We start from the raw sequence: 25,347 nt of genomic DNA, 5'->3' as shown, positions 1-25,347 counted from the left end.
ACTCTTCAAACATCACAGAGTGCGCTTACACAAGCCGAAATGGTATAGCGTATTACACACCTAGGCTACATGGTATGTATACCACTGTCATACGTGAGGTCTGTCATTGACTGAAATGTCATTACGCAGCACATGACTATATTCTAGACAAAAGGTTCAGCAAGCGCAGAGGTGGCAGCGTTCTCAGTGTGTTTCAGGCACATTGAGAAAGCCACTGTGACCATAGTGGAAAGTGTGCAGGAGGGTGAGAGGGACTCCACCTCGGAGAGGTGAAGGGGGAAGGTCTAAGTCCTGTAGGTTCTCCAAGGTTTATTTCTCTTATCAAGTTTGGAAGCCAACGGAGATTTTCAGCAGAGGAGTGACCAGAGTTTTAAAGGATCATGGGGGCCGCTGTGTGGAAGACCATAGGAACAATGGCAGGGTCACAGAGACCGTTTAGACAGCTTTATAGCCGTTATGAGATATGATGACTTGGCCCAGAAAGGAGGTAGCAGCAGAGGTAGTGTCAAATCCAACGGCCTTACAACAGGGTGCCAACCCTCCTGACCGGGTCCCTACTGCTTCGACCTCACCTTGTTCCTTCCTGGATCCCCAACTCCACAGACCACTGCACGGCACATATAGGCATCTAATGAGTATTCGTTGACTCAATGAACAGATTAATCAATGACACATCACTACATTATCACCACCTATTTTAACGATAGGCATATAATCAGAACTCAGTAAATGTTTACAGATAGGATATCGCAGAGTCCCGCCAAGCCCAGGTGGTTAGTCCTCTTTACAGCTGAGGAAAATTGAGGCTCAGACTTGGGAAGTGTACCCGTGGGGTCCCTCGGCTCAGCGAAGCTTGAAACTTCCTTCCCAAGGCTCAGCATGGTGAAATACTGGGCACTGGGAGGCGAGCACTTGCTCTCATGGTGACTCTCAGTGACTCACAGAGCTTCCCTCAAAACATCCCCGCCCTATCGTGGGGAAAAGCAGAAACCTCGTGGGGCCAGAGGGTAAAGAGGCCCTGGATGAACTCTAGTCTTTAAGGGCCTGGGAAGGTCATGCCGTGGGCCTCCCCCCACCCTCAGGCTATAGAGTCGAAGGGACAGAAGGGCCATCCTCGCGGCCGAGGCCCCGCCCCCATCTCGTCGACCGTCCCGCGCCTCCAGCGGAAGCCGGAAGCAAGGACAGGCGGGCCCTGCTAGCCCTGCGGCTCCCAACTCGGTGGTCTTGGAGGCTCCGCAGGATGGGGGAGAAGATGGCGGAAGAGGAGTGAGTGGGCTTTTCCAGGGCTGCGGAGGCGGCAGGGCTGGGCCCCGGCGGGTGACAGCTAGCGCCTCAGGCCGCCCTCTGGCCCAGGAAGGCGGAGCTCCGTGTGCCGGTTGGCCAGGACTGACCGTGCCGGCGCCTGCGAGGAGGGCGGGAGGGACGGGCCTGGGCGCAGCCCCGCGCTGCGGCTTCCTTGAGGTCGGACCCTCGGGCTCGCGATCGGCCGCCCAGCGCAGGCCTAGAAAGCAGTCTTGCGGAAACCGCAACCCAAATTTCACTTTCCTGGTTTTCGGTCATCTGATGATTACGGAGCGTTCCAACGCCTCCTCCAGGAAGTCCCCCACCCCTACTTAGGCAGTCGCCTCCTCCTCTGTAACGATCATTTTTCGCATCTGTCTCCTCCACTAAGTTCCATTCATTCATCAACTATTGGGCATCTACTCTATTTTAGGCCCTGGTCACATAGTAGTGAAGGAGGCAGGTGACGATCAGCCCTCTGGGAACTTCCATTCTAGTGGGAAAAGAAGACCATAAATAGACAAGATGATGTCAGTGTTCGCAAGTAAATGAAATAGTGTTAGAGGGTGGGGGAGGGGTGTCTACTCAGGAAGAAATGTGCGGGCTGCAACTTTAGGGTTAAGAGAGGGAACAGCAAGTGCAAGAGGTCAGAAGCAAGAAAGGGCTTAATGCGTTTGAGGAACAGTAAGGCAGGATGGCTGGAGTGTAGAGAGCAAGGGAGCTAGGCGTAGGAGATGAGATGAGGTGGGGTGTGTGTATCCCCCAGGTACTTCTGGGGAAGCATCACTCTTAGTCTATTTCCATACCTACTGGCCATAGTCTGTTGCATGTTATAGATGCCCTATCTGTGTTTGTGGAATGAGTATGTAAAAATTAACAGGGAAGGCTCCCTGTTAATGAAATTTGAAAATTGAAATTTGAAATTGAAATTTGACTCTCTCACTTGACAACTTTTCAGATACCTCTCTTGGCAAGGTGGTCATTTCATTCAGTCACCTTATTTATTGAGCATCTGCTCTGTCCCACACGCTAAACTGGGCCTCAGCAGCACAAAGCAAAAGAGGTGGTAGGGACCAGTGATTTCAAGTTTGGTCTCAAAGCTCGATTCTGCCAGACTCACTGAGACATTGGCCAAGTTTTGCAACCTGTCTGAGTTTCTGTTGTTCATGGGTATGAAAGGGAAAGTAAGAGTGTCCACCTCAGACGTGTTAGGCCTATTAAACAAGAGGTTTTATGTTCCCTAGCCCCTGGAATGAAGCAGTCCTCAATAAACATTAGCTGTTATAGTCAATTACAATGATTATTACATCAATATTGCACTAGTGTTCAATCCCAACACAATGTGAGAAACATAAGCGGTGGGGTGGAGTCGGGTACTGCAGAGGAGGTTACACTTGAGCCTTCTGAAATCGGAGGATTTTGTAAAGTAGGACATTCCAACCAGATCAATAATTGGGCAAAGTCAGGTGGTTTCTTCAACATGTGGATGTAATCCAAGGCAAAGAATGTAAACTGGAGAAATAAAGGCGCCGGTAATTTTGGACATTGGAAGTGATGAGGCTCCAGTTTGTCTCCATTTAAACCCCCCACGACGCGCCAAAGAGCAGGCATCATTGGTTTCTACACTGGCCCTGATACCCCCGTTCTGTCCTCTTAAATGGCTGTGTTCAGGACACCTGAGGGCACTGGTACCATCCTGCGGCAGCAGGCAGAAAGGTTTTACATCCGTTTCTCTCCAAGGCCTGCCTGTTGGGTGCAAAACCTGTAACTTCCATAAAGCCAAGTTCTCTTTCTGACTTTGTGTGTTGATACTTATGGGCCCCTTTTCCTTTATTTAATTCTGCTTTTTATGTCCCCCAACAGGTTCCCCAACACAACTCATGAAGGTTTCAATGTCACTCTCCACACTACCCTGGTTGTCACTACAAAACTGGTGCTCCCGACCCCTGCCAAGCCCATCCTCCCTGTGCAGACAGGGGAGCAGGCTCAGCAGGAGGAACAGTCAAGTGGCATGACCATTTTCTTCAGCCTCCTCGTCCTAGGTGAATGCAGAAACACCATCGTCTGCCATCTTGAGTGTCTGTGTGTGCTGTCTGTGTGCCTAACCCAGTTTAAACGACCATTCACTTTGTCAAGTCCTTCATTTGGGATTTCACTTCAAACACTGAGGGACAGTGATCAGTTCATAGCATTATATAACAGGGTACTCCTTTTTCTTTATAAAATCATAAAGCTTAGCAATTCTGAAGAGTCCTTTATGTCATATCTTAGATGTCCTTTGAAAGAGAGAATTAAAGAACTTTTGACCTAGAAAGAAACTCAAACATCTTCTAATTTAGTGGATTTCAAACTCGGTGCATGTGCGTGTGTGTGTATTGGTAGCAGAAGGGAGGGGGAGTCAAATGGGAGGACATCTGACTGACTAGAGCAGCATTTTATCTATTAAGTTTCCATATAAATTTTTATTGAAATGTTTTTGCAGCTCAGTAAAAGATCAGACACCCTTGCCCTAGCACACTGTTGTTTACCTCTGTCATTCCATTAATGATGGTCATGACTTTTGCCAAATCTGTATACCACCAGTGCTGATATTAACTTATGTAATATTTTCCTTTAAACAGATTCACTCTCTCAAACTTAAAATCTCATTTGGTTCAACCTGTAGCAGGGGAGGAAATTTAGGCCCCAAGAGGTTAAGCAATTGACATACCTGGGATTGGGAGACTAATATCCAGTTTACCAGACATCAATCAAGAAGTTTAGATAAAAGGCAATAACTTCAGTGCCTCCCAGACACTGTAGACAATAGACAACTGTGTTAAACAATAAGTCCATTTGAAACTGCACAAGCACTTTGGATTAACTGATTACAGGAGAAGTAGCTCAGAATTTGACTCAAGTCCAAACTCTTGTTCGAAAAGTGAATTTGGCACGTTTATCTTTAATGATACTCTAATGATACTCAGTCATATTTCAAGTTAAATCTTAGAAGAGTGGATGGTGCAACTGGATTGAAAGATGCAGAGGATTCCTCTATTAGGACTGTTTTTTGAGGGAAAAGTGTCACTTTCACATTTATATTCAGCCTCTGTTAAATAGTCAAATAATTGTAATGATGTAATTTTATTTAAAGTCCTAGAACTCATCCTTGTCTCATAGATTTGAAAAAAAATACAAACTACTATATCTGGCTTCTTTCACGTAGCATCATATGTTGTGAGTTCATCCACGTTGTAGCATGTTAGAATTGTATTCCTTTGTGTGGCTGAATAATAATATTCCATTGGACATACCACATATTTATCCATTCATCAGTTGATGGACATTTGTGTTGTTTCCACCTTTTGGCTATTGTAAGTAGCGTAGCTATGAACATTTGTGTACACGTTTTTGTGTGGATATGTTTTTATTTCTCCTGGATATATACGTAGGAGTACAATTGCTGGGTTACATGGGTACTCTGTGTAACTTTCTCAGGAACTGCCAAACTTTTCCACAGAGGATGCACCATTTTACGTTCCCACCAGCCTTGCACAAGTGTACAATGTCCCATATAGATTTAATATGCCCAGGTAATTTTTTACCCTGTAAATGTAGTTAAAAATCTATTTCTAGGGATTACTTCAACAATCAAGGATTCTTGATTTCTTTTGTTATAGTAGTTGAATAAAAGGAAGAAAAGCAGTTCTTTTTTTGATCAGGAAATTTTTAGTTCTTTAATCCTAAAGGAGTACTATTAGTCTGTTTACATTGTTGTCAGCTTCGTATATTAGAGAATATAAAAGGCAGGCCTGGAAAAAACTTTTGTAATCACTCTTTTCATGGGAGGGTAAAAAGCATAAATAAGACTTTCAAAGTAATTTTCAGGGTGTGGAGCACTTAAGATTGTTTTGTGCCAGAGACCACAAAACAGGTTTTTATAATGTGCTTTTTCATCCAGGCCAAATCCTGCCTAGTGTTAATACATGTTTGGGGCCAGAAAGGACTGAACTGTATTTAATAGTGCTGTATATTTCTCTTGGATTGTCTTCTCTTCAAACAGATCATAAACCTAGACTCTAGGGTCCCACTAATGTCAGATGGGTTCCATTTTCACCTAGTCAGACTCTTGGCAGTTTGTGAGTTGGTATCTCCACTTTTTAGGTGTAGGTCAAACGTGTTAGCATAATGGAATGCTTCTTTTTAAGTAAATTTGAAGGCATTTTCCCCTCTTTTCTTGTATATCATCAAGATACTATGTTTCTTGTATATTTAGTCCTGATTAGATGTAAATCTGATGAAGTACTGTTACCTACTATTCATAGGTAACTTGCTAACTCACTAAATACATGAACTCTAGTGAACTGAGGGAAATGAGTCCGTAGTTTATTCTAGACTTCAGAAACTACCAACGTGGAACCCCTTTGCCACATTTGTTTACTATGTTAGTCAAGTCAAATGAAATTGTCACTTTTGTGTCCCATAAGCCTGCTGAAGGATTACAGTGTGTTCCTCCTTGTTGAGAAGGGAGACCAAAACTCTTACTTTTGACTTTTAGAGGCTTGAAATCGGTCCACTTATACTTAACCCTTGCTGATCTTTGACTTTGCCGAAACAATAGTGAGTCACTGTTATTAACTTGCGCTAGAGTTAGCAATTAGCAGCATCATTTGGCACATACATTTTATGGGTCATTAACTTTATTGGAGTTATTTAAAGTTGGCATGTCTGTTTTAATATAGTTTCCATAATTATTATTTCAGGCATGAAAAATTGGAAGCACATTACCTTGTGGTATGCGTACCCTCCATGCCACATAAAAGTTTTTGTCCCTTCTTGCTCTGTTTTTTTCCAAGTGTACTTGAAAACATGTACTTGTGTTTGTATGTATACATTTGTACATTCATAAGCACATGTACACGTACAGGCACATGTAGTTTGGAGGTTGTTTGTTATAAAATACATGGGGACATATAGCTTACTTTTTCATCTCACAGAAAGTCTTGGAGATCTTTCCATATTAGTGTTTTTTATCTACCTCATCCTTTTTTTTTTCTTTTTACAGGATGTATGTGTGGTGAAATAATCATAACATAAAATTTACCACTTTAAAGTGTACAATTCATTGGCATTTAGTATATTCACAATGTTGTGCAACCATCACCATTATCTAGTCCTGAAACATTTTCATCTGCAGAAGGAAACCCAGTACCCCTTCAAGGCAGTCATTCTCCACCAGTCTCTGCTAAACACAGTTCTGCTTTCTGTCTCTAGGAATTTGCCTACTTAGAATATGTCATACAAATAGAATCATACAGTATCTGATCTTTATGTCCGGCTTCTTTCACTTAGCGTCGTGTCTTCCGGGTTCATCCATGTTATAGCATGTGTTAGAATTATATTCCTTTGTATGACTGAATAATGTTCCATTGTATGGATATACCACACCATGTTTATCCACTCATCAGGTGATGGACATTTGTGTTGTTTTGACCTTTTGACTATTGTTAAGTAGTGTTGCTATGAACATTTGTGTACATGTTTTTGTGTGGATATGTTTTTATTTCTCCTGGATGTATACCTAGGAGTGCAGTTGCTGGGTTAAATGGGTACTTCGTGTAACTTTCTCAAGAACTGCCAAACTTGTCTACAGAGGCTGCACCATTTTACATTCCCACCAGCCATGCCCAAGGGTTCCAGTAGCTTTACATCCTTACCAACACTTCCTTTCCATTTTGTTTTGTTTTTTAATTATAGCCATCTTATGGGTGTGAAGTTATGTTTCATTGTGGTTTTGATTTGCATTTTTCTAATGACTAATGATGTTGAGCATCTTTTCATGTGCTTATTAGTCATTTATTTATCTTTGGAGAAATGCCTATTCAGGTCTTTTGCTCATTTTTAAATTGTGTTGTTTTTCTTCTTGTTGTTGAGTTATAAGTATTCTTTACATATTCTGGATTCTAGACCCTTATCAGATACATGACTTTCAAATATTTTCTCCCATTCTGTGGGCTGTTTTTTTTCAGTCCTGATTCTTTTTAATGGCTGAAGACCATTTCCTGAGCCCTATATTTAGCTCTCTCTGTTGCTAGACAGTTTTCCCCTTTACTCTAAAAGGTGCAAATGGTTGTTTGATTTATGAGAATAAAGTTTTTAAATTAATTCTTTCATCCAGCTTGGTGCAAAGAAAGAGCAGAAACTACTTACGTGCTTGTGTGCCTGCGTTGTTAGACAGTAGTCATGCTCGTTGGTCAAGCAGTGGGACTTTTTTCTTGCTCTTAGTATTTAATATAGGATTTTTCTAACTAGGTTCAATATTTATAATAAAAGAACACCACAGATTGATCGTTTAAGCACAGAACGAAAGGAGGACAAAATGTCTATATTTATGACTGTTTCCTTTCTCTGGACACCTGGTGCTTTTTGGTGGGACTAACGATATCTAATTTGTCAATGCGTCTCCGAGGGTGGCCAGTTAACAGCAATGCAGATTGTTTAAAGATTGCTTTTTATACAAAAAAAAAAAAATCAAAATTAGTGTTAGTATTATTGAGATAATGCTGTGCTTGATGAGATGGTATACCTTGTAGGTGCCTAATAAAAGAAAGAGACATGCACACTAACACTTGGGCCATGAAATGAGATTTTGGAATTAATGTGAAAGTGTATATATATATATATTTTTTTTTTCGGTTCAGTAATACTCCTTTCAAATAGTTTGACATCCCTTTGTTTCCTGTCTTTCTCCTGTCTTTCATGACAACACCTCTGTGGGGAAAGTCAGATGTTATTTTGGTGACTGAGGAATGAAGGCAGCCGGGAGGGCACAGGATTGGAATCTGGCTCCATCCTCCCAGTACCTGCCAGTGATGTGACCTCTAAGCTTCAGTTTTCTCATCTAGAATCAGAGGACATAATGGTAATAGCTAGTTAAGAAGGGTGTTGGGGGTCAGATGAGCCAGCATTTGGAAGTGCTGGGTGCTGAGGGCTGGGAGCCCTCAGCCAGTGGGAGCTCAGTACCCAGCTAGAAAATAGTTCTTTAGGTATCTGATGTTCATCGTAGTACCAAACCAAAGCATTTACTTTGTTCTATTCATAAAACACCCTCACTTTCTTCTATGCTAAAAGAGAGCCAGTTGCATGGTGGCACAATACTTTGTGTCAACATATTCTGTTGCATTTATACATACAAGCAAGTGATTGATTTCACTGACTTTCTCCTCACCGTTTAGAGTTTTCCAATTGATGATTACTTCAAAAAAAGTCGAGGACCATTTCTCAGAATCAGGGAAATTTGAATAATTTTAAATGGTTGTATAAGGTTTAACGACTTAGAAAAAATTAGATATCTGATGCTCTTTCAGTAACCACTGAAAAATGAAGTAGTTCAGGCATGCAAGGAAGTGTGGAGAAAATGTTATAAACACTGTGGGTCTACCTCCACGTTAAGAAATAAGAGATTGAAAATACCACTGAAGCTTACTGTGTCATTGACAGTTGTCCATTTCCTTGGCAGCCCTCCAGAAGTAACCATTGCTTTCCACTAGTGTTTATCATTTTAAAATGTGCTGTTTTAACAATGTCTTCTTTTTCCCACAGCTATCTGCATCATATTGGTGCATTTACTGATCCGCTACAGATTACATTTCTTGCCAGAGAGTGTTGCTGTTGTTTCTCTAGGTAAGTGCTTAATGGTGACTCAATGATAAAAGCAGTAGCACTAACAGCAATAACTATTTTTTTTTAGTGCCTCCCTATTGCCAGGAACCACAAGAAATGTGGTACATACCTGATCTCATTTAATGCTCACTGCAACCTGCCATGAGGGTGTTATGATCCCATTTTACAGATGAGGGCACTGGCTCAGAGAGGGGTGATGGCCTCATAAAGGTCACATAGAAGCCTCTCTATACAGCTCGAAGGCCTTTTCTACTTCTAGAACTACCCTTGGGGCAAACTGACCTGTGCTACTGGGCTGTGCTGACATCCACCTGAACTAAGGCAAGCAACTGACACTTAATTCATAGAGTCACTGAATTTTACAGCCAAAAGGGGCTCTCACTTCAGTGTCAGAGTCAGATCTGAAGTCTTCAGGGAGCTTTCCATTCCACCTCATACTTCTCTCGTTTCCTGTGGCAATTAACTCTTAAGATAATTAGCCTCTATTTAGAGGGAATGAATCAGTGTAATAACAGGTGTGAATACACATTGCAAGTTCCTTGAAGTGGTTAGTGAAGGAAGAAGCAGAGGCCTTATTTTTTAGTTAAGTATTAAGATCAAGACGAACATATGGGTGGGGATGCTTAAGGCAGAGTAAATAAGGTTTCACCGAGGTCAGCGAAAGCTTTCATCAGCTTATTACATTGCACTTTCTTTTACGAGTTTCCATTTGCCTACTGATGATGTTTCATTTTTCTTTATCACTATCGATGCTATGTAAGTTAATTTTCTTTGCTTTGTAGCTCTTGTTTAGTATATTTGGTAATTCTTTTACAATATAGCTGTGGTTTAGGTTAGCTTTAGAAATGACTGCTCAGGCTCTGTTCATTCTCCTTCCCGTCACCACCTGCATCCCTTCTACTCTGGTTCAGCCCCTCGCATGTGGTCCCTGGACAGCACAGTACTCCTGAGTGCCAGGCTCTGGCCTATGAGCTTTCACATTGAAGCCTCATGACCCCCAGGTGACACCATATTTTAAGGAAGACACGCCACTAGATAGCACTGATCTTCAGTAAAGAGTAGGAAACCAGTTTCACTCAAAGGGTTCCTGTTCTTTATTTAGCAGGCTCTTCAGCTGCACGTCCGGGCAGATTCTGACAACCTTAGCTAACAAGATAGGCCTAGAGCTCTGAGAATGGAAGGACCATTCATTAACATTCCTTTCCTGACATTAAGCCTGTTGAAAATAACCTACATAGCTAATACCTGTTATCCTGGGACATTCATAAAAGACTTAAAAAATCATTCTAAGGAATTTACAGTTTTCCAGTCAGTTTTCATAGTGTCGTAAGAATAAGAACAATAGTTAGTGTGTATTTAGGTATTGTGCACATGGAAATTAAAATGATGGTACTTATCACTTGGTTTGGAATGTCAGGTTCTTCCCTGTCTCTTGAATATATGGGTAACTGAGGTGAATGACCACCAGTGCTTATATTAAGACTTAACCACAGACATTGTTGGTTACCTACCCAAAGGCCATTTCCTTCCTTCTTCTTTGAAAATAGAACCCTTATTTTGCCACAGTGCACTCAAGGAAGTTGGGCCCCTCCAAGTCAAGACTGGTTCTTCACCGTCATGATTCTCCTTTGCCAAAGATTGGTTGAGAGGAGTAGAGGCAGCAAGGCAGTGCAAAATCCAGTTCTGTCCAGTGAGACCAAAGGGAAGTATGCTTGGTGGTGAGTTTGGGAAAATTTTTTCCTCTCTGATAATAAGAATAATTTTCCCTTCCTTTGATGTTGTTGTATGGAGGATGTGATGCCTGGAGCACTGGCAGCCATCTTGTGATAGTGGCTCAAAGACAAAAGCCAGCATGCTAAGAATTGCCAAAGGGATAGATGGGAAAGCCAAGATTCTTGACTACGTATTTGTTTCCTTGAATTGATAGCTCTGAAGCTACCTATCTCGGAGCTGCCTGTTATATGAGATAATAAACATCTGTTGTTTAAGCCATTTTTAGTCAGGTGTTCTTTTACTTGCAACTAAAAACATCTGAACTGATACGGGGCTTTTTCTATTCAAGGGACAAAATCAATTGAAACTGACTCACAGAAAATGAATTGGTGCAGGTGAACTTGCACACCCATTGGCTCAGAGAACCAAAACACACTGCAGGCGGTGCTTGCTTCACACTGTGCTGGAGGGAGTCTCCTGGACTCAGTTTTTCTCCATTTCTCAACAGTGCTTCTCTTTGTTTTGGCTTCACTCTCAGGCAGGCTTTCTTCACGGGTAAGCCTTGATAGCTTCAGGCTTCCTATCTTTACAGTAGCAATCAGATTGGGAAAGGTGGCCTCTTCTCCCTGGTTCCACCGGAACTTGTAGGCTAACTCTGACCACGTGGTCACCCCAGAATGGGGCATGGGTGGAATGGTGTTGGGGGTCAGCCAAAGCTCTCCATCCACAAGGTTCATTTCTTCACTGATGCTGCAGAAATGACTGTGGCCTATACAACCAGGTCTTGGGGGGGGCGGGATGGAAAGTAAGTCTTGCTTTCAATAATTATTTGCTAACTCAGGTGATTGGAACACTAAGAGCATTTCCAGGGAGGGTGCTGGGGTCCAGAAAGTAGTTTTTATTATATTAGAGGACATTTGGTTAGAATTTAGAAAAGCTGACAAAGCTATCAAAATAGTTCTGTATTCCATAAAGCTATGTAAATTGAAGGAGAACTTTTCTCCTCCTGGAGCAAAGTGTAACAAAATATTGAGATATCCATTATTTCAAGAATTTCTAACTTTTGTGCCAAATAAAAAAGAATCCAGATGAAGCTGCCAGAGAAAATGGGGTTTTCATTCTTTCAGGGATAAATTTTCCTAGCCTACCTCTTCCAGCCAGAAGTTACTTTTTAGTCTGCAGTCATTTAGAAACATTATTGGCCTTTTGTGTGATAGTTAAGCAGAATTCCTAAGAAATTGTTGGTACAGAAAAGGACTATGCACTGTAAAGCACATTTTCTGCCTTCTATTTTATTGTATTTTCAAATGAATCTTGAGACTTTTTTCATTCTTTATAAAAACATAGCTGTCAATATGAAGCTCTAAAGATATTTCTTTGGCCCTTGTTCAAAGCTTTCCATACTTTGTGAAATTCTGTCGTTTGAGTCCCTTTTTAAATAATAAATGTTTTGCACAGTTAAACAGCTATGTATAAAAAGAAAAATCCTTTTCACCGACAACTTCAACTATTTTTATCATGCTTCATTCTCTTCCAAACCGTTTGTAGACGTATACAGATTAGATGACTTGGTTTCAGTTTATATCATTTTTGTGTTCTTTCCATGTATTAAGTTTACCTCTTTATTTTCATTGGCCATATAGTGCTGATTCACACTGTTTATATATTTTAGGCTGAAATTTATTAGAAAAGAAAATAAAGTAATTGTATTGCCCACTATCCTCTGTTGTATCTAACAAAAAACAGGAGTAGATTTTTTTTTTTTCCACAATCGTACTTTATTTTAGAGCAAGGAAAGACCAGAATGGGGTTAAGTAAGGGCTGGAAATTTGACTTTCCAAATGCTAAGGTTTAGCCTGAATATTTCTGATAGTTAGAAAAACCGCATTTTAACTTAGAACTAGATTTGATTGGATCGTTGAGTGAATAGGATACACAAAAGTGCCCCCTCTGCTATAACCTTCTTAACTATGTTTGAGCTTTTAGTTATATGAATTCTTTCTTGTTTTGACTAAAGGATATATATTTGTTTTGTATAGTGCTTTTTTTGTCTGTGGGGGTTTTGAGTGGAAATTGATGACAAATCACTCAGTCCCTGAGTTATTATTGACTAAAGATAATTCTGGAAAAAGAAGATACAGTAATTATATTCTACTTGGACTTAAGTTCTAAAAAAATTTTACAGAAAGCTTTAAGGAAGACTCCTAACTTTAACTGTAACAGCTTTCATTACGTTTTAGACTATCAGAGTCTAACGGTGATGCGGCTTAAAATGTCCCATGGGTAACTCTCCCTGAATCTTCGGTGTTTTGATTTATTAGAGAAGAAGCAGGCATACACATGTTGGTATTAGAGTAGCTGTCTTAGAGACTGAGGCCAAAAGTGCTTGTCAAATTGACAAAATGATTGCATTAGACTCTAAGGATTTTCCAGGCTGTCACATTTCAAAGAAGAGTGCTAGCACAGACTTTTAGCCTCCACGTTTCTGGAAATACGGATCAGAGGTGACAATTTATTCTTGGAACGTCTTGTTGCTGTTTTGCTGCCATTAGCTCACTGTGCTCTGTGTGTAATAGCTTCCTGCTTTTCCCTGGAGTCTTGCTTTGACTTGCCTAGTTTTATGGTCATCTTCTCTTGGCTCAGCATTTTGTTATCTTTAAGCTGTATTTTATCCTTAAATCCTCCAGATATGCCAGAATAGTGAGGTAGTCTAAATTTTAAAAGATAAAATGTTGTTAAAGAATTGCATTCTGAAGCTTACTGCATTTGGGCTGATTCCTATAAATTTCCCCTTTCACCACATAAATGTTCTCTGCGGAGTAGTAGGGAATATCATTCCTCTGAAAAAGTAACTACTTTAAAAACAAAACATATATACAGCCTTTCCCCCAGAAAAACAAATAGACAATCCTGAGGTACTGATTCCACCTTACTGGCAGGTCTTCTTTTAGTCTCTGGAGTAGTACCTACTTTAAGTGTACAAGTAGCAGAAACCAAGGACTGGATTTTCAAAATTACCTTATTATAGTATAACTTGATTCTATAATTACAGCTGACAAAACACGCTAACAATATTTTAAATAATTTTCAAAAAAAAATCATTTGGGTCTGCCCGGTGGCTCAGGCAGTTGGAGCGCCTTGCTCCTAACGCGGAGGTCTTCTGTTCAATTCCCACATGGGCCAGTGAGCTGCGCCCCCTACAGCTAAGATTGTGAACAACGGCTCTCCCTGGAGCTGGGCTGCTGTGGGCTATCCTGTGCTGCCAGAGCACCATCGTGAGCGACGGGGGGGGGGGGGGGGGGGGGGGGGGGGCAAGGCTCATAACACCAGCATGAGCCAGGGAGCTGTGTCCTACACAACTAGACCAAGAAACAGCGGCTTGAACCGGAGTGGGGGGGAGGCAGAAAAAGGGGGGGAAATCTTTTTTAATTTTACTATAAGACCGGGTCTTATATAATATAATATGACATAACATAATATAATACCAGGTCTTATATTAATTTTTGCTCCAAAAGACGCATTAGAGCTGATTGTCTGGCTAGGTCTTATTTTCAGGGAAACAGGGTAGTAAAATTTATATATCGATTTAATTTTAATCTCACTTTTTTACAATCTCTGTTTTTTGTGTATATTTAAAAATGTATTGATATGGTAGCACTTTTTTATAAGAAGAAAAATACATTTGTATCTTGAAGGGTCATGCTCCAATTCTTTTTACTGATAGGAATGTGCAAAATTGTATCGAGGGCATTATTTCCATCTGGTGGCCAGTTGTGTAGTGTAAATTAATTTCTCCTAAGGTTGAACCTCAATCTCACAGGTATAGGAGGGGGTCGGCCCGTTAGCTCAGTTGGTCAGAGCGCGGTGCTCTTAACAAGGTTTCCAGTTCGATCCCCACATAGGCCACTGTGAGCTGCGCCCTCCACAACTAGATTGAAACAACTATTTGACTTGGAGCTGATGGGTCCTGGAAAAACACACTTAAATAAATAAAAGTTTTAAAAAAAAAGGTACAGGAGTAGTTTGCCAATTTAATGCTGCACCATAGTTTACTCCTAGGACATCTCAAAAGGATTACTCAAGTAATAATAGTAATAGTAGTAATAATAATATCACATCATATTTTACAAAGCTTTCTAGGGCCTCATAAATAATATAGGCAATAGAGTAATTACTGATTTTCAAATGTAGCTGCTTCATATGTAATTATCAGTGTTAATCATAATGTTAAAGTCTGGTATACATTTACAAGGGGAAAGAGTTGAGGTTTTAGTAGAGCAGAAAACCACTAGCTCTAAAAATGAAATCCGAAACCATGCAAAGAGCCTCAGCTTTCCTTGTAAATCAGGAATAATTACTAAAGGCAGATTGACTACGAAGTACAATTTCTTGCCCACCCTATTGGCAGAAATGTTGCAGTCCAGTGATTATCGGGGTTGGTGAGGATGTGGGGATTGCTTGGGGTAAAGTGGTAGAGCCACTTTGGAGGACCGTTCGGCAACATTTTCAGGGATGAAAATGCACATACCATTCACTGTCTCTGGATCTGCCTTCAGGAAACACAAAGGGGCATGCACAGGCTTGTTCATTGCAGCACGACTGTTAACAGCAACCAGTTGGAGACAGCCATCGTTGGGGGAATAGTGAACGGAACTGTGACTTAAAAAAATTAAAATATAATTCACATACCATAAACTTCACAATTCAAAGTATACTTCAAAGTATACAATTCTCTGCTTTTTATTTATATTCACAGGGTTGTGCACCTACCACCACTGTCTAATTTCAGAACATTCCATCACTCCAAAAAGAAACCTTCTACCCATTCGCAGTCACTTCCCATTTCCCCTTCCCCCTTCCTCTGGCAACTACTAACCCACTTCCTGTCTCTATAGGTTTGGCTGTTCTGGACATTTCATATAAATGAGATCATACAATCTGTAGCCATTTTTTTGATAAGAGTTTTATTGAGATATAACTCACATACCATACAAGTTACCCATTTTAAATGTACAATTCAGTAGTTCTTAGTATATTCAAAGAATTGTACAACCATCACAACAATCGACTTTAGAACATTTTTATTACTCCAAAAAGAAACCCCATACCCTTTAGCTATCATCCCCAAAGCCCTACTTCTCAGCCCTGGGCGACTATTTCTGTCTCTATAGATTTGCCTAGTCTGGATATTTCATATAAATGGATCATAAACTATGTCTGGCTTCTTTCACTTGGCATGTTTTCAAGATTCATCCACATTGCAGCATGTATCAGTGCTTCATTTCTTTTTATTGCTGGATAATATTCCATTGTATGGATACACCACATTTTGTTCATCCATCAGTTGATGCACGTTTGGGTTGTTTCCACCTTTGGGCTCTTATGAACATCCATGTACAATAATCTATAACAGTTGAAATAGTATAGAGGTTTATAAAGTTAAAATTACTTACCTCCTCTCTTCACCTCAAACCCCTCCTTCCCCATGGCAGTCAGGGTTATGCTGATAAACTTCTATGTTCTAGTATTGTCTCATCGCCCTGCCCAAGAAGATGTGTTTCTTCAGCGTTCTATAGTGGGTGGGGTAAAAGCTCCTTCCTCTGCAGGGGAAAAGGGCGTCTTGTCCTATGTGTCTGTGACAGTGGTCTTCAGGCTAGCTTTGTGTCACCCCTACCAGAGACTCTGATTTAGTAGGTCTGGAGTTCTGCTCTGGTGTCTTTATTTTATATAAAACTCCCCTGACAATTCTGATGAGCCACGGGGTTCAGAATCATTTATCTAGTGAGTAACAGAGCAATCATAAATTGTCCCCATGATGCTTCTTTGAGAATTATTTTTGGTAGGTTCTTTATGAGAGAGTAATGAGCCTGTCAGCTTTATGGAAACATGCCTGAACTTAGATGGTCTATTTTGTTCCAGGAATTTCACAGCATTTTTATTTTAGGTTATTTTCAGCAGTGGGGTTTTAATCTCTAACTAAATACTCTACATAGAGCTGCCATCTGAGTCTAAGAAAGTGATCTTGGATTCTTTTTGAAAATGGGAGGATTAAGGAGCAAACTCAGCTTGTTAGCTTTCACCCATTTCACCTTGAAAATGGGTGGATGGACCAAAATTGGCAGGTGTTAAATCTTCTGTGTCAGGCAGACTATCCTCAGGCCTTATTTTGTATAGCTTTTTCTTCCCCCCCAGATTTTTGTAGACTTCATTATAGTATGTTTGCCTGAGATGCAAGTGTTCAGAAACCTATGTGACTCAAAACTTCATACTGATTTCCATTCTTATGTTTTCAGACATAAAACTTACAGAAATCCTTAAAAACTATTTAGAGACATAATAATATTCAGTTTCTCTAGAATTATAAGCCTGCATAATCTTTCTCATACCTTAAATTTATGTTAAACTTTACATTTTCTCTTCTAGGTATTCTCATGGGAGCAGTTATAAAAATTATAGAGTTTAAAAAACTGGCAAATTGGAAGGTAGGTTTACCCAACGGTTTATTTTTTAACATAATTACAATTTTTATTGGTTATTCTTAATTTTAGTAACACTGATAGTTACGGTGGCTTTCTTATCAGTGAAGTTTATATTATACCAGTAAATTTTTTAGCATTCTATTAGATTAGCGTTGATATCTTTATATCTGAGTTGTTAAAAACCTAAATCTCACACTGTTTCTAATTAACATGGGAGCACTCAATGTTATATTTTGTTATTTATGCACATTTTTATAATCTTAGGGAAAGGCTCTAATTAGCATTAAACAGTAAACAATGTTTATTGCTTCCAATTCCATTCTGACAGCTGAGAATAACAAAACATGCTTGTCCAGCACTGTAGAGCTTACAGAATGCTTTGTAAACTATTGTTCACAGTGCCCTCATGATATCTATGGGAGGTAAATTGGGCACTATTATCATTGTCCCATTTTTACAGATGAAGAGACTGATGCTCAGAGAAGTAGGAACATGTCGAACGTCACAGAACGAGAAAGTGGCTTAGTTGAGTCATGTATTCAGACCCTCTGGCCCTGTGCGTTCTGTGTTTCCTCTGCCGCGCCATGCTGTCCTCAGTTTGTGGATGTCCCTACCTTGTGTCTACACAGTGGTCATTAGACATGAACATAGTCCTGTGGTATAAGGACTAACAAACTTGAATTTCAACTTAAACGCGAGCATCCGTGTGGAGTAGCGAGATTAACAAGTATGTTACAAAATTGACTTCGTGGCTGGAAATAAGGTCCATTTCAAAATATAAAAGAATTATATGCTTAAAATTGATCACATTTGAACCCCTCCTATTTTGATGCAGCTTCTAGATGCTAGGATTAATTTACCTGTTAAACTGTAGAGTGTAAAATTTGCAAAACAAGCCTTATACTCTGACCTAAAACACAATTTGAAAGTGTTGTAAATAGTATTCAGGAAATATTGTATGTACTAAAATTCTCAAATGTATGTTCAGCTCCTAATATTATAGAATCCCCTCAGCTGGGGCTGGGCTCATTATAAAGGGTGACTCTGCCTTCCTGCAACTTGTTAAATGTAACCATCCTCACTATGACACATCCTGGGGTGTGGGTACAGACTGGATCCCTTTCTCGACTCCTAGGCTGGTTATAGCCTGATGGGTAGACAGTGCACCTAACGTATTTTGTTTGATTTGATTTAAAATAATGATCAAAATTGGACTCGATTTAAAAACACTTAAAAACTATTAGTTTGATTTTAAAATATTATTTATATAAAATTCTGGAAATTGTATATAAAAGTCTGATCGTCTAGCTTCTCTTAAAAAAAACAGATGCTCTCAACACCAGGCCCTCGTTCTGCCCAGCAGAGATCAGAAGGGCTGAGCAGCAACTGCTCCCCTGGTAACGCTGTTCCAGGAATTGCACAGCTTTTGAGTTGGTGACCTTTGCCCTGAATAATAGGAGTGGGGAGGGGAACAGGGGACGGACAGGTTATCTCTCTCACTTTTAGCTTTACATGCTTCATTGTTACTGAATTTATTTTTCAACAGGTGTTTCTTTTCAAGTTAAAATAGTAATACATTTAATAGTACAGACAAGTGAACCAAAGTTGGATGATGAATACAAGTAGGTGCCTGAAGAACCATCCAGGCAACCAGTGCTTGATCTCAGAAGGGCCAGGTTTCTAGGCGGGGATAGTGGGGGCACGCCTCCTGGAGGAACAGGTGTTTGTGGGAAGCTGAAGTGAGAAGCAGGACACCTGTTTGGAAACCAGGTACTGCTGGGAGCAACTAGAGATAAAAACAAGGAGCAAGGGTTTTCTCTCCATGGTGTTCTCTTTTCAGATTGTCTCACTGGGCCTGCCTTCTACCTGTATTGTCATATGCTTAATATATTTCTTTCAGTCAACTTGCTTTTTTATTTATATACATTTTTGTAGCAATTTTTTAAAAACAGCTTTTATTGTGGTAAAATATATAACAAAATTTACCATTTTAGCCATTTGTAAGTGTATCATTCAGTGGCATTACATACATTTGCAATGGTGCATAATCATCACCACTGTCAATTCCACAATTTTTTCATCATCTCAAATAGAAACTCTACCCATTAAACAACTCCCCATTCCCTTCTCCCTACTTTCTATTCTTGTAGTGTTTTCTATTTTTTTAGTGGCCCTGTTCTACTTTCTGTCTTTATGAATTTACCTATTCTAGATACCTCATATAAGTGAAATCGTATAATATTTGGCCTTTTGTGTCTGGCTCATTTTACTTAGCTTGTTGATTTTTAAGGTTCATCCATGTTGTGGCATGTATCAGAATTTCCTTTCTTTTTATGGCTGAATAATATTCCATTGCAGTTCTGTACCACGCTCTGTTTATCATTCATCTGTCGATAGGCTGTTGGGTTGTTTCCACCTTTTGGCTGTTGCTATGAACATTGTTATACTATATATACATTTATTTTAAAGGAAACACCATAATACGGTTTTAAGTGGAAAACTAGTATTGTTTTTATAAATAAATACGACAAAAACAAAGAAATACCTGTTCAGACAGAGGGATTGTAATGGTGGCACGAAATCTTCTATTTTGAGGTTTGACTCTGGTATAATTTGATTTAACAAGTGTAATTTAGCTTGGGACTTTTTGAAAGCTTTTTTTCTCTCTTTCCTTTGCTTCCTTTCTGCGGCCTCCTTTCCACCAACTGTTAATGATTCTGCTTCCTACACGTTTACTCTGCAGACCAGTTTTAAGGTTTCTATTTACTTCAGCCCAGTGCTGGCCCTGTGACTTGGGAAAGGCTTTGCATCTGTGTGGGATCCACTTCTGACTCCAACTTAAATTTACGTACCATGTGCACCTCTCCCTACCCCAACTGACAAAGCCGAACTCACTAGAAAATTCCACTACAGGCTTAAGAAATTTACATCCTGACTAGAAAATATAAAACTCAAGATGAAACAAAGACTCGGGAGCAGTCGTTTCCAGCAGACTCTGCCCAGCCGACTCTCCCCTTACTTTAATAAATCTCCTGTATTTCTATCTGACTCATGAATTCCTTCACATCTCGCAAGCGAACAGCCACAACAGTACCACCTATGCCTGCTGAAGCCTCTCTCTGTTCTCTCTGTCAAGCCTGTTCTCTCTGTCAAAAAGGGAGATCAGCACATTGGAGAGAGGCTGTGCCCACGGTAGCACCACCCTGAGGTGTCTTTGATTTAATTGGGATTGAAAAAGAATCAAAAAGGGGCTGACTTTCTCAATCTGCAGGGTCAGCGGTACTGGACGCACCCTGTTCAAGTACCACCTAAAATCCTTCAGACTGTTTTTGGGGAGATGTTGCCAAACGGAACCAGGCTTTTCTCTAACGCTATTCATTGTAAGGTGTTGTATGCATTTCCTGTGGCTGCTATAACAAGTTAACCACAAACTGAGTGGCTTAAAACAACAGAGGTTTATTCTCTCATAGTTCCAGAGGCTAGAAATCTGAAATCAAAGTGTTGGCAGAGCCACACTCACTCTAAGGAGTGAATCCAGGCTCTCTTCCAGCTTCTGGTGGTCCCAGGCCTGCCTTGGCTGTGGCAGCGTTAGTCCTATCTTAGCCTATCCTAGCGTGAGTCCTATCTGCCTCAGTCCATCTTCACATGGCCCACTTCTGTGTCTGTGTGTCCTTTTTTCTCTTATAAGGACACACTGATTGGGTTTGTGGCCCACCCTAATCCAGTATGATCTCATCTGGATTCTTCCCTTAATTACACCTGCAAATACCCAATTTCCAAATGACGTCACATTCTGAGGTTCCAGATGGACATGAAGTGGGGATGGAGGACATGGCCACCCACTGCAGATGGGTTCTTCTTTTTCCCAGGGGATGTTTAGTTTCTGAAACTCCCAAAGAATCGATGCAGTGGTTCCACTGCACAGATCCTGAGACTTGGTTGTCCCTCGAAACACAAGGGATCGGCCCATTTCTTTTCACATGGTTCACATGGTCCCAATCTGAGTCATGAGCTGGTTGTACAGGCAGTTATTTTAAGACTTAATAAGGCATTTTCAGAAGTCATCATTTGCTTCTATTTTGAGCCTTTTTTGAACGTTATTTTAGGCTTTATGGTTAACAGCTGTACATTTGTAAGAATACATTTAGTCATTCTTTTGAATAGGGATTTTGACAAGAAATCAGACTGTCAAGATTGTGGCATGGAAATTTTCATATGAAAAAAGGGCCTGATTTTGCAGTATTTAATAGACTGTGTATTACATGTAGTCATTTTGAGCTTGAAGACCAATATGTATTTTTCCTAATCCACCAACAATTATAGAGATATATTAGTATAGAAAATGAATATATTATTTCATCCTCCAAAAAATGGCCATATTCTAGAAATACCTCTCATAATCATACTTAATATTTGAATCTGAAAGCATGCCAAGGGGTTCACTTTATAGTCATGTCCCCAGTTGAAAGGGCATCAGGTGGGGACTCGTTTATCACAGATTTAAGAAAATGGCAGAGTTATCTGACAGGCAGAGCAAAGGCAGGACTGTTTTAAACGTGTAGGGTTTACTCCTCCTCTAAGTGGGTTGTTTTAGGGCTTACTGTTATATTTATCCTTCAGATTCCAATTTGTGCACTTGCTTTTGAAAGTGTTTTATTTTAATTAAAATGCTTTCTTTTAAGATTACTTTTCTTTCCTTAGTAAAGAATAAAAAGCATACTACTGTGTGTTTGGAAGCAATTCCTTCTGCTATTTCTTTTGCTTGTCACCTTTTAAAATTACTTGTCCTACATTTTTAAATCCACATTTTGTTTTTTTGGGGTGTTTTTGTTTGTTATATCTCTCCTCCTTCTTGGTTTTATTATTAGGTAGTTATTTACACATCGTATGTTTCCCTGGGCCAGGCCCTAAGAGAAGAATTATTTTGGCTCTTCATTGATGGATTTATTTCTTAATTACACAGACTGCATGTCTCTTAAAATACCCATTTTGTATTTACAGGAAGAAGAAATGTTTCGTCCGAATATGTTCTTCCTCCTGTTGCTCCCGCCTATTATATTTGAGTCAGGATATTCATTACACAAGGTAAGACTCAGGCACACGTTAGTGCTTTTGGTCTGGATGGCTTCCCGTGTTGGTGGGATAAGTTCCTTAACAGCTGGATGTTAACTTTGCAGTGATGGCTCTGTGTGAATGGACATCCTGGGCGTGCAGGGTAGAAGCCGGACCGGACTGCCTGACTTGTGGAGGGCAGCAAACATGGTCAATGGGCTGCTTTCTGGTTTCAGGCAGAGTGGCTTATTAAGCTAGTGTTTTCCATAGAAGTATACTTTGCCTAGGAAGATGGCCAAAGTGATTTTAAGTGGTACACGGACAATATATGGACACTTTTCTTGTTGGACACAGACTGACATATGTTAAGAGGTCAGACTGTGTCCTGGGTTGACAAGGACATGTGCCCCAGGCCTTTTGATTCTCTCAGCTAACCCTATGGGGCCTTTCTCCATCCTTAGTGTTCTCCCCTCTCAGAGCCCTGCTCTCGGCCTCAACTCCCAGCTGATATTCCCCTTTCCCCCCAGTCTCCCTCTCTTTCCACACTCTCCCTGGCTCAGCTTCACCTTACCAAGCAGGGGCCCTATCCATGCACCCAGTCTTCCAGTTCCTTCTGGCCCATTCACCTAGTCCCACAATTGTTCCAGCCATTCTTGGCTCCCCAGCTCCACCCAGAAGAGCAGCACCACAGGCTCCTGCCCAGTTCCCTGCTTTGCCTTGTCATTTCTGATCTGTGTCCTCCAGCTTCCAGTGGAACTCTGCCTGAGCGGGAGCCACTTTTGTCTGTGTGCATGTGAGTTCCTTGCCTGTGAGTTTTCTTTAAACATAAAGGTACTTAAGTTTTAAAATACAAAGATGATTCAACTTACATTAAAATGTTAGTAATACAAAAGTTATTTTGTGAATGTGATAAAAAAAATATGAAGTTGGGAAGGACTAAGGTTTGGCCTACTCTTGGAGAGAGAGCCTGGACTTCAGAGCTGGACCTACATCTAATCATGTGCTGCCCCCTACCGGTTCCTTTTAGGTAGAGTAGAAATTAAAAACAACAAAAAAAAACCCCAAAAACCCTACCTCTCAGGTTGCCTTGACATTTACACCACATGAAAGAATGTATGAAAAGCACTACCCACCACATTAAATGAATGGTAGGGTTTCTTGTTATTAATAATATCTATTATTAGTAAGATTAATATGACTCGTAGTATTATGAGCAATAACATTAAACTTGAGAGTTAAATTTGTCAAGAGAGTTGTCGTTAAAACATACAAATTAAATCTTTAACTTTTCACCTGTGTTCTAAAACAAAAATATTCTAAGAAGTTCAGTCCAGGTTTTTTTAAAAGTTTGTTATTTTATTGTGCATCTATCCAAAAAAAATGTGAAAAAGAAGTTTAATGTAAAAAAAGAAAGAAAGAAAATTCCCAAGTCTTATAAACCATTACTGACATCAGGTAATTGTTAAAAAGAAAACAAGCAAGAAGGAATTGAAGGTCAGTGTCTTTCACTCTTTCATTTCTTTGATTTTGTAAATAAATCTTAAAAGGACTATAAGCAGATTACGAAAGTATTTCAAAACGATTTGATTTGACTTAAAAATCACACACTTTGATTATTATGTTAGAGCATTATTTCTAGTTTTTTGAAGAGAGGAGAAATAAATTTGTTCAAAATTTGGGAAAAATAATAGTTTCGTAGAAAAACATTTTTTTTGAAGATGGCTTTCCAGCAGAAAACATGACAATTTATATGAAAGGGACGAATGTGAATTGGAAATGCGAATTCAGAGACTGTGCACTTCCTACCCTCCCCCAAAGAAGATAGGAAGTCAATCTTTGAATGTTTTATTTTAATATTGCTGTATTTGCTAATATAAATTTAGACTTGAAATAAAAATTTCAGTTGATATGCATTAGGTAGGCAGGTACTGGCTCATCTCATACAAAGAATAAAACATTAATTATGTCCAAGAGAAAGAGATAATAAATCTGTTTTATGTAGCAAAGGGAAGTCTTTATGGTATGTGGTAACATGAATTTGGGTAAATTTTCAATATCCAGATTACTATTAACCAACTACGTACATACATTTCACCAGAATTAGCACCCTATAAACAAGCCAAGACTTAGTTTAATCTGTTTTTAAATAACAAAATAAAGCAGCTTTTTGCAAAGAAAAACTCATAGATGAAAGCCTTTTGTTTAGGAAAAACAAATCATTGTGTTTACCTTTAGTTCTTTTAAAGTTCTTCCGAGCACAAGATTGATGTGTCAAACAAAGTAATTGGATGTCAGATTATGGGCAGCCAAGTCAAAATTGCAGTGAAGGAAGCAAAGAAACTTCCTGAAGGAGGTAGGATTAAGTGGGCTGTCAGAGTGGAGCTGAGGACACCCTTTTGAAGTGAGCTTTAAAATGACAGTTCCTGTTGTCCATGGATTGACAATTTTTGAACGAAATGATGGGATTCTTTGTCCACACTCACAGTCAAGGGTCAAGTTTCCCTGGTGTTATTGCTAAGTGGAGTCCACAGGATTCTAATAAATAGCTCATTTTCTTAATGTTATGGAAATTTGAAAAATGTTACCCTGCTACTTGGACTCAAGTATTTTCTCTTAAATGCTGTAGAGTATAGAGGGAAATATATTTTATCTGTCATATTTATGTTTGATGATGATACAAATAGAGTGAAATAAAATTGTTTAAAAGACCTGGACAGCAAAAAGGAGTTTCTGATAACATAACTTAGTGTCTTGACAGTCTATGTAGTAATGCACCTTTTCTTAATTAAATGAAAGATTGTAATTGTACAAACCTTGGACTTTGATCAGACATGAAACACAGTTAATTCCTTTGGTACCTATTCATTAGCCATCTTGCGTCTGACAGACATTATGTCAGTGACATTGTACAAAAGCAGATGTGGCCATTGTCCCTATTGAGCCTGCAGCCAAGTGAGAAAGACAGACATCAGTTACATAAGTAAATGTAAAATTTCAGCCATGTCAAGTGCTACCAAGAGAGGGTCATTGTGCATTGAGAGAATAGAATAGGGCCTGACCTAGCTAAGGGATCAAAGAAGGCTTCCCTCAGGAAGAGGCAAAATGTCCTGAGATCCGAAGATGATTAGAGATAAACATGCAAAGAGGAAGGAAGAGTGGT

At 39.8% G+C, this 25,347-nt stretch overlaps 1 protein-coding gene and 1 long non-coding RNA gene across 4 annotated transcripts in view; one reads left to right on the top strand and one right to left on the bottom strand.

The window, feature by feature from the left end:
* Positions 1–995: 995 nt before the first annotated feature.
* The window catches only part of SLC9A8 (solute carrier family 9 member A8), a 59,303-nt gene continuing 34,951 nt past the window's right edge, over positions 996–25,347 (top strand). Inside the window, exons 1-5 of one of the 3 annotated variants that reach the window (XM_033094844.1) lie at positions 996–1,266; positions 3,145–3,323; positions 8,863–8,943; positions 17,080–17,138; positions 22,137–22,220. In XM_033094844.1, coding sequence (XP_032950735.1) covers positions 1,241–1,266; positions 3,145–3,323; positions 8,863–8,943; positions 17,080–17,138; positions 22,137–22,220 — 429 coding nt within the window. In that variant the 5' untranslated portion in view covers positions 996–1,240. The remainder of the gene's footprint in view (positions 1,267–3,144; positions 3,324–8,862; positions 8,944–17,079; positions 17,139–22,136; positions 22,221–25,347) is intronic. The other 2 variants (XM_033094842.1, XM_033094843.1) reach the window with 2 other exon arrangements.
* Positions 12,765–16,314, bottom strand: LOC117015934 (uncharacterized). The gene is made up of 3 exons (XR_004421818.1): positions 16,110–16,314; positions 15,185–15,315; positions 12,765–13,366 (listed from the first exon to the last, which is right to left on the bottom strand). It is a non-coding gene; the product is annotated as an uncharacterized LOC117015934 (long non-coding RNA).

The sequence above is a fragment of the Rhinolophus ferrumequinum genome, chromosome 23 (assembly GCF_004115265.2).
Source record: "Rhinolophus ferrumequinum isolate MPI-CBG mRhiFer1 chromosome 23, mRhiFer1_v1.p, whole genome shotgun sequence".
Lineage (NCBI taxonomy): Eukaryota > Metazoa > Chordata > Mammalia > Chiroptera > Rhinolophidae > Rhinolophus > Rhinolophus ferrumequinum.
This window is presented reverse-complemented; position numbering and strand designations above follow the sequence as displayed.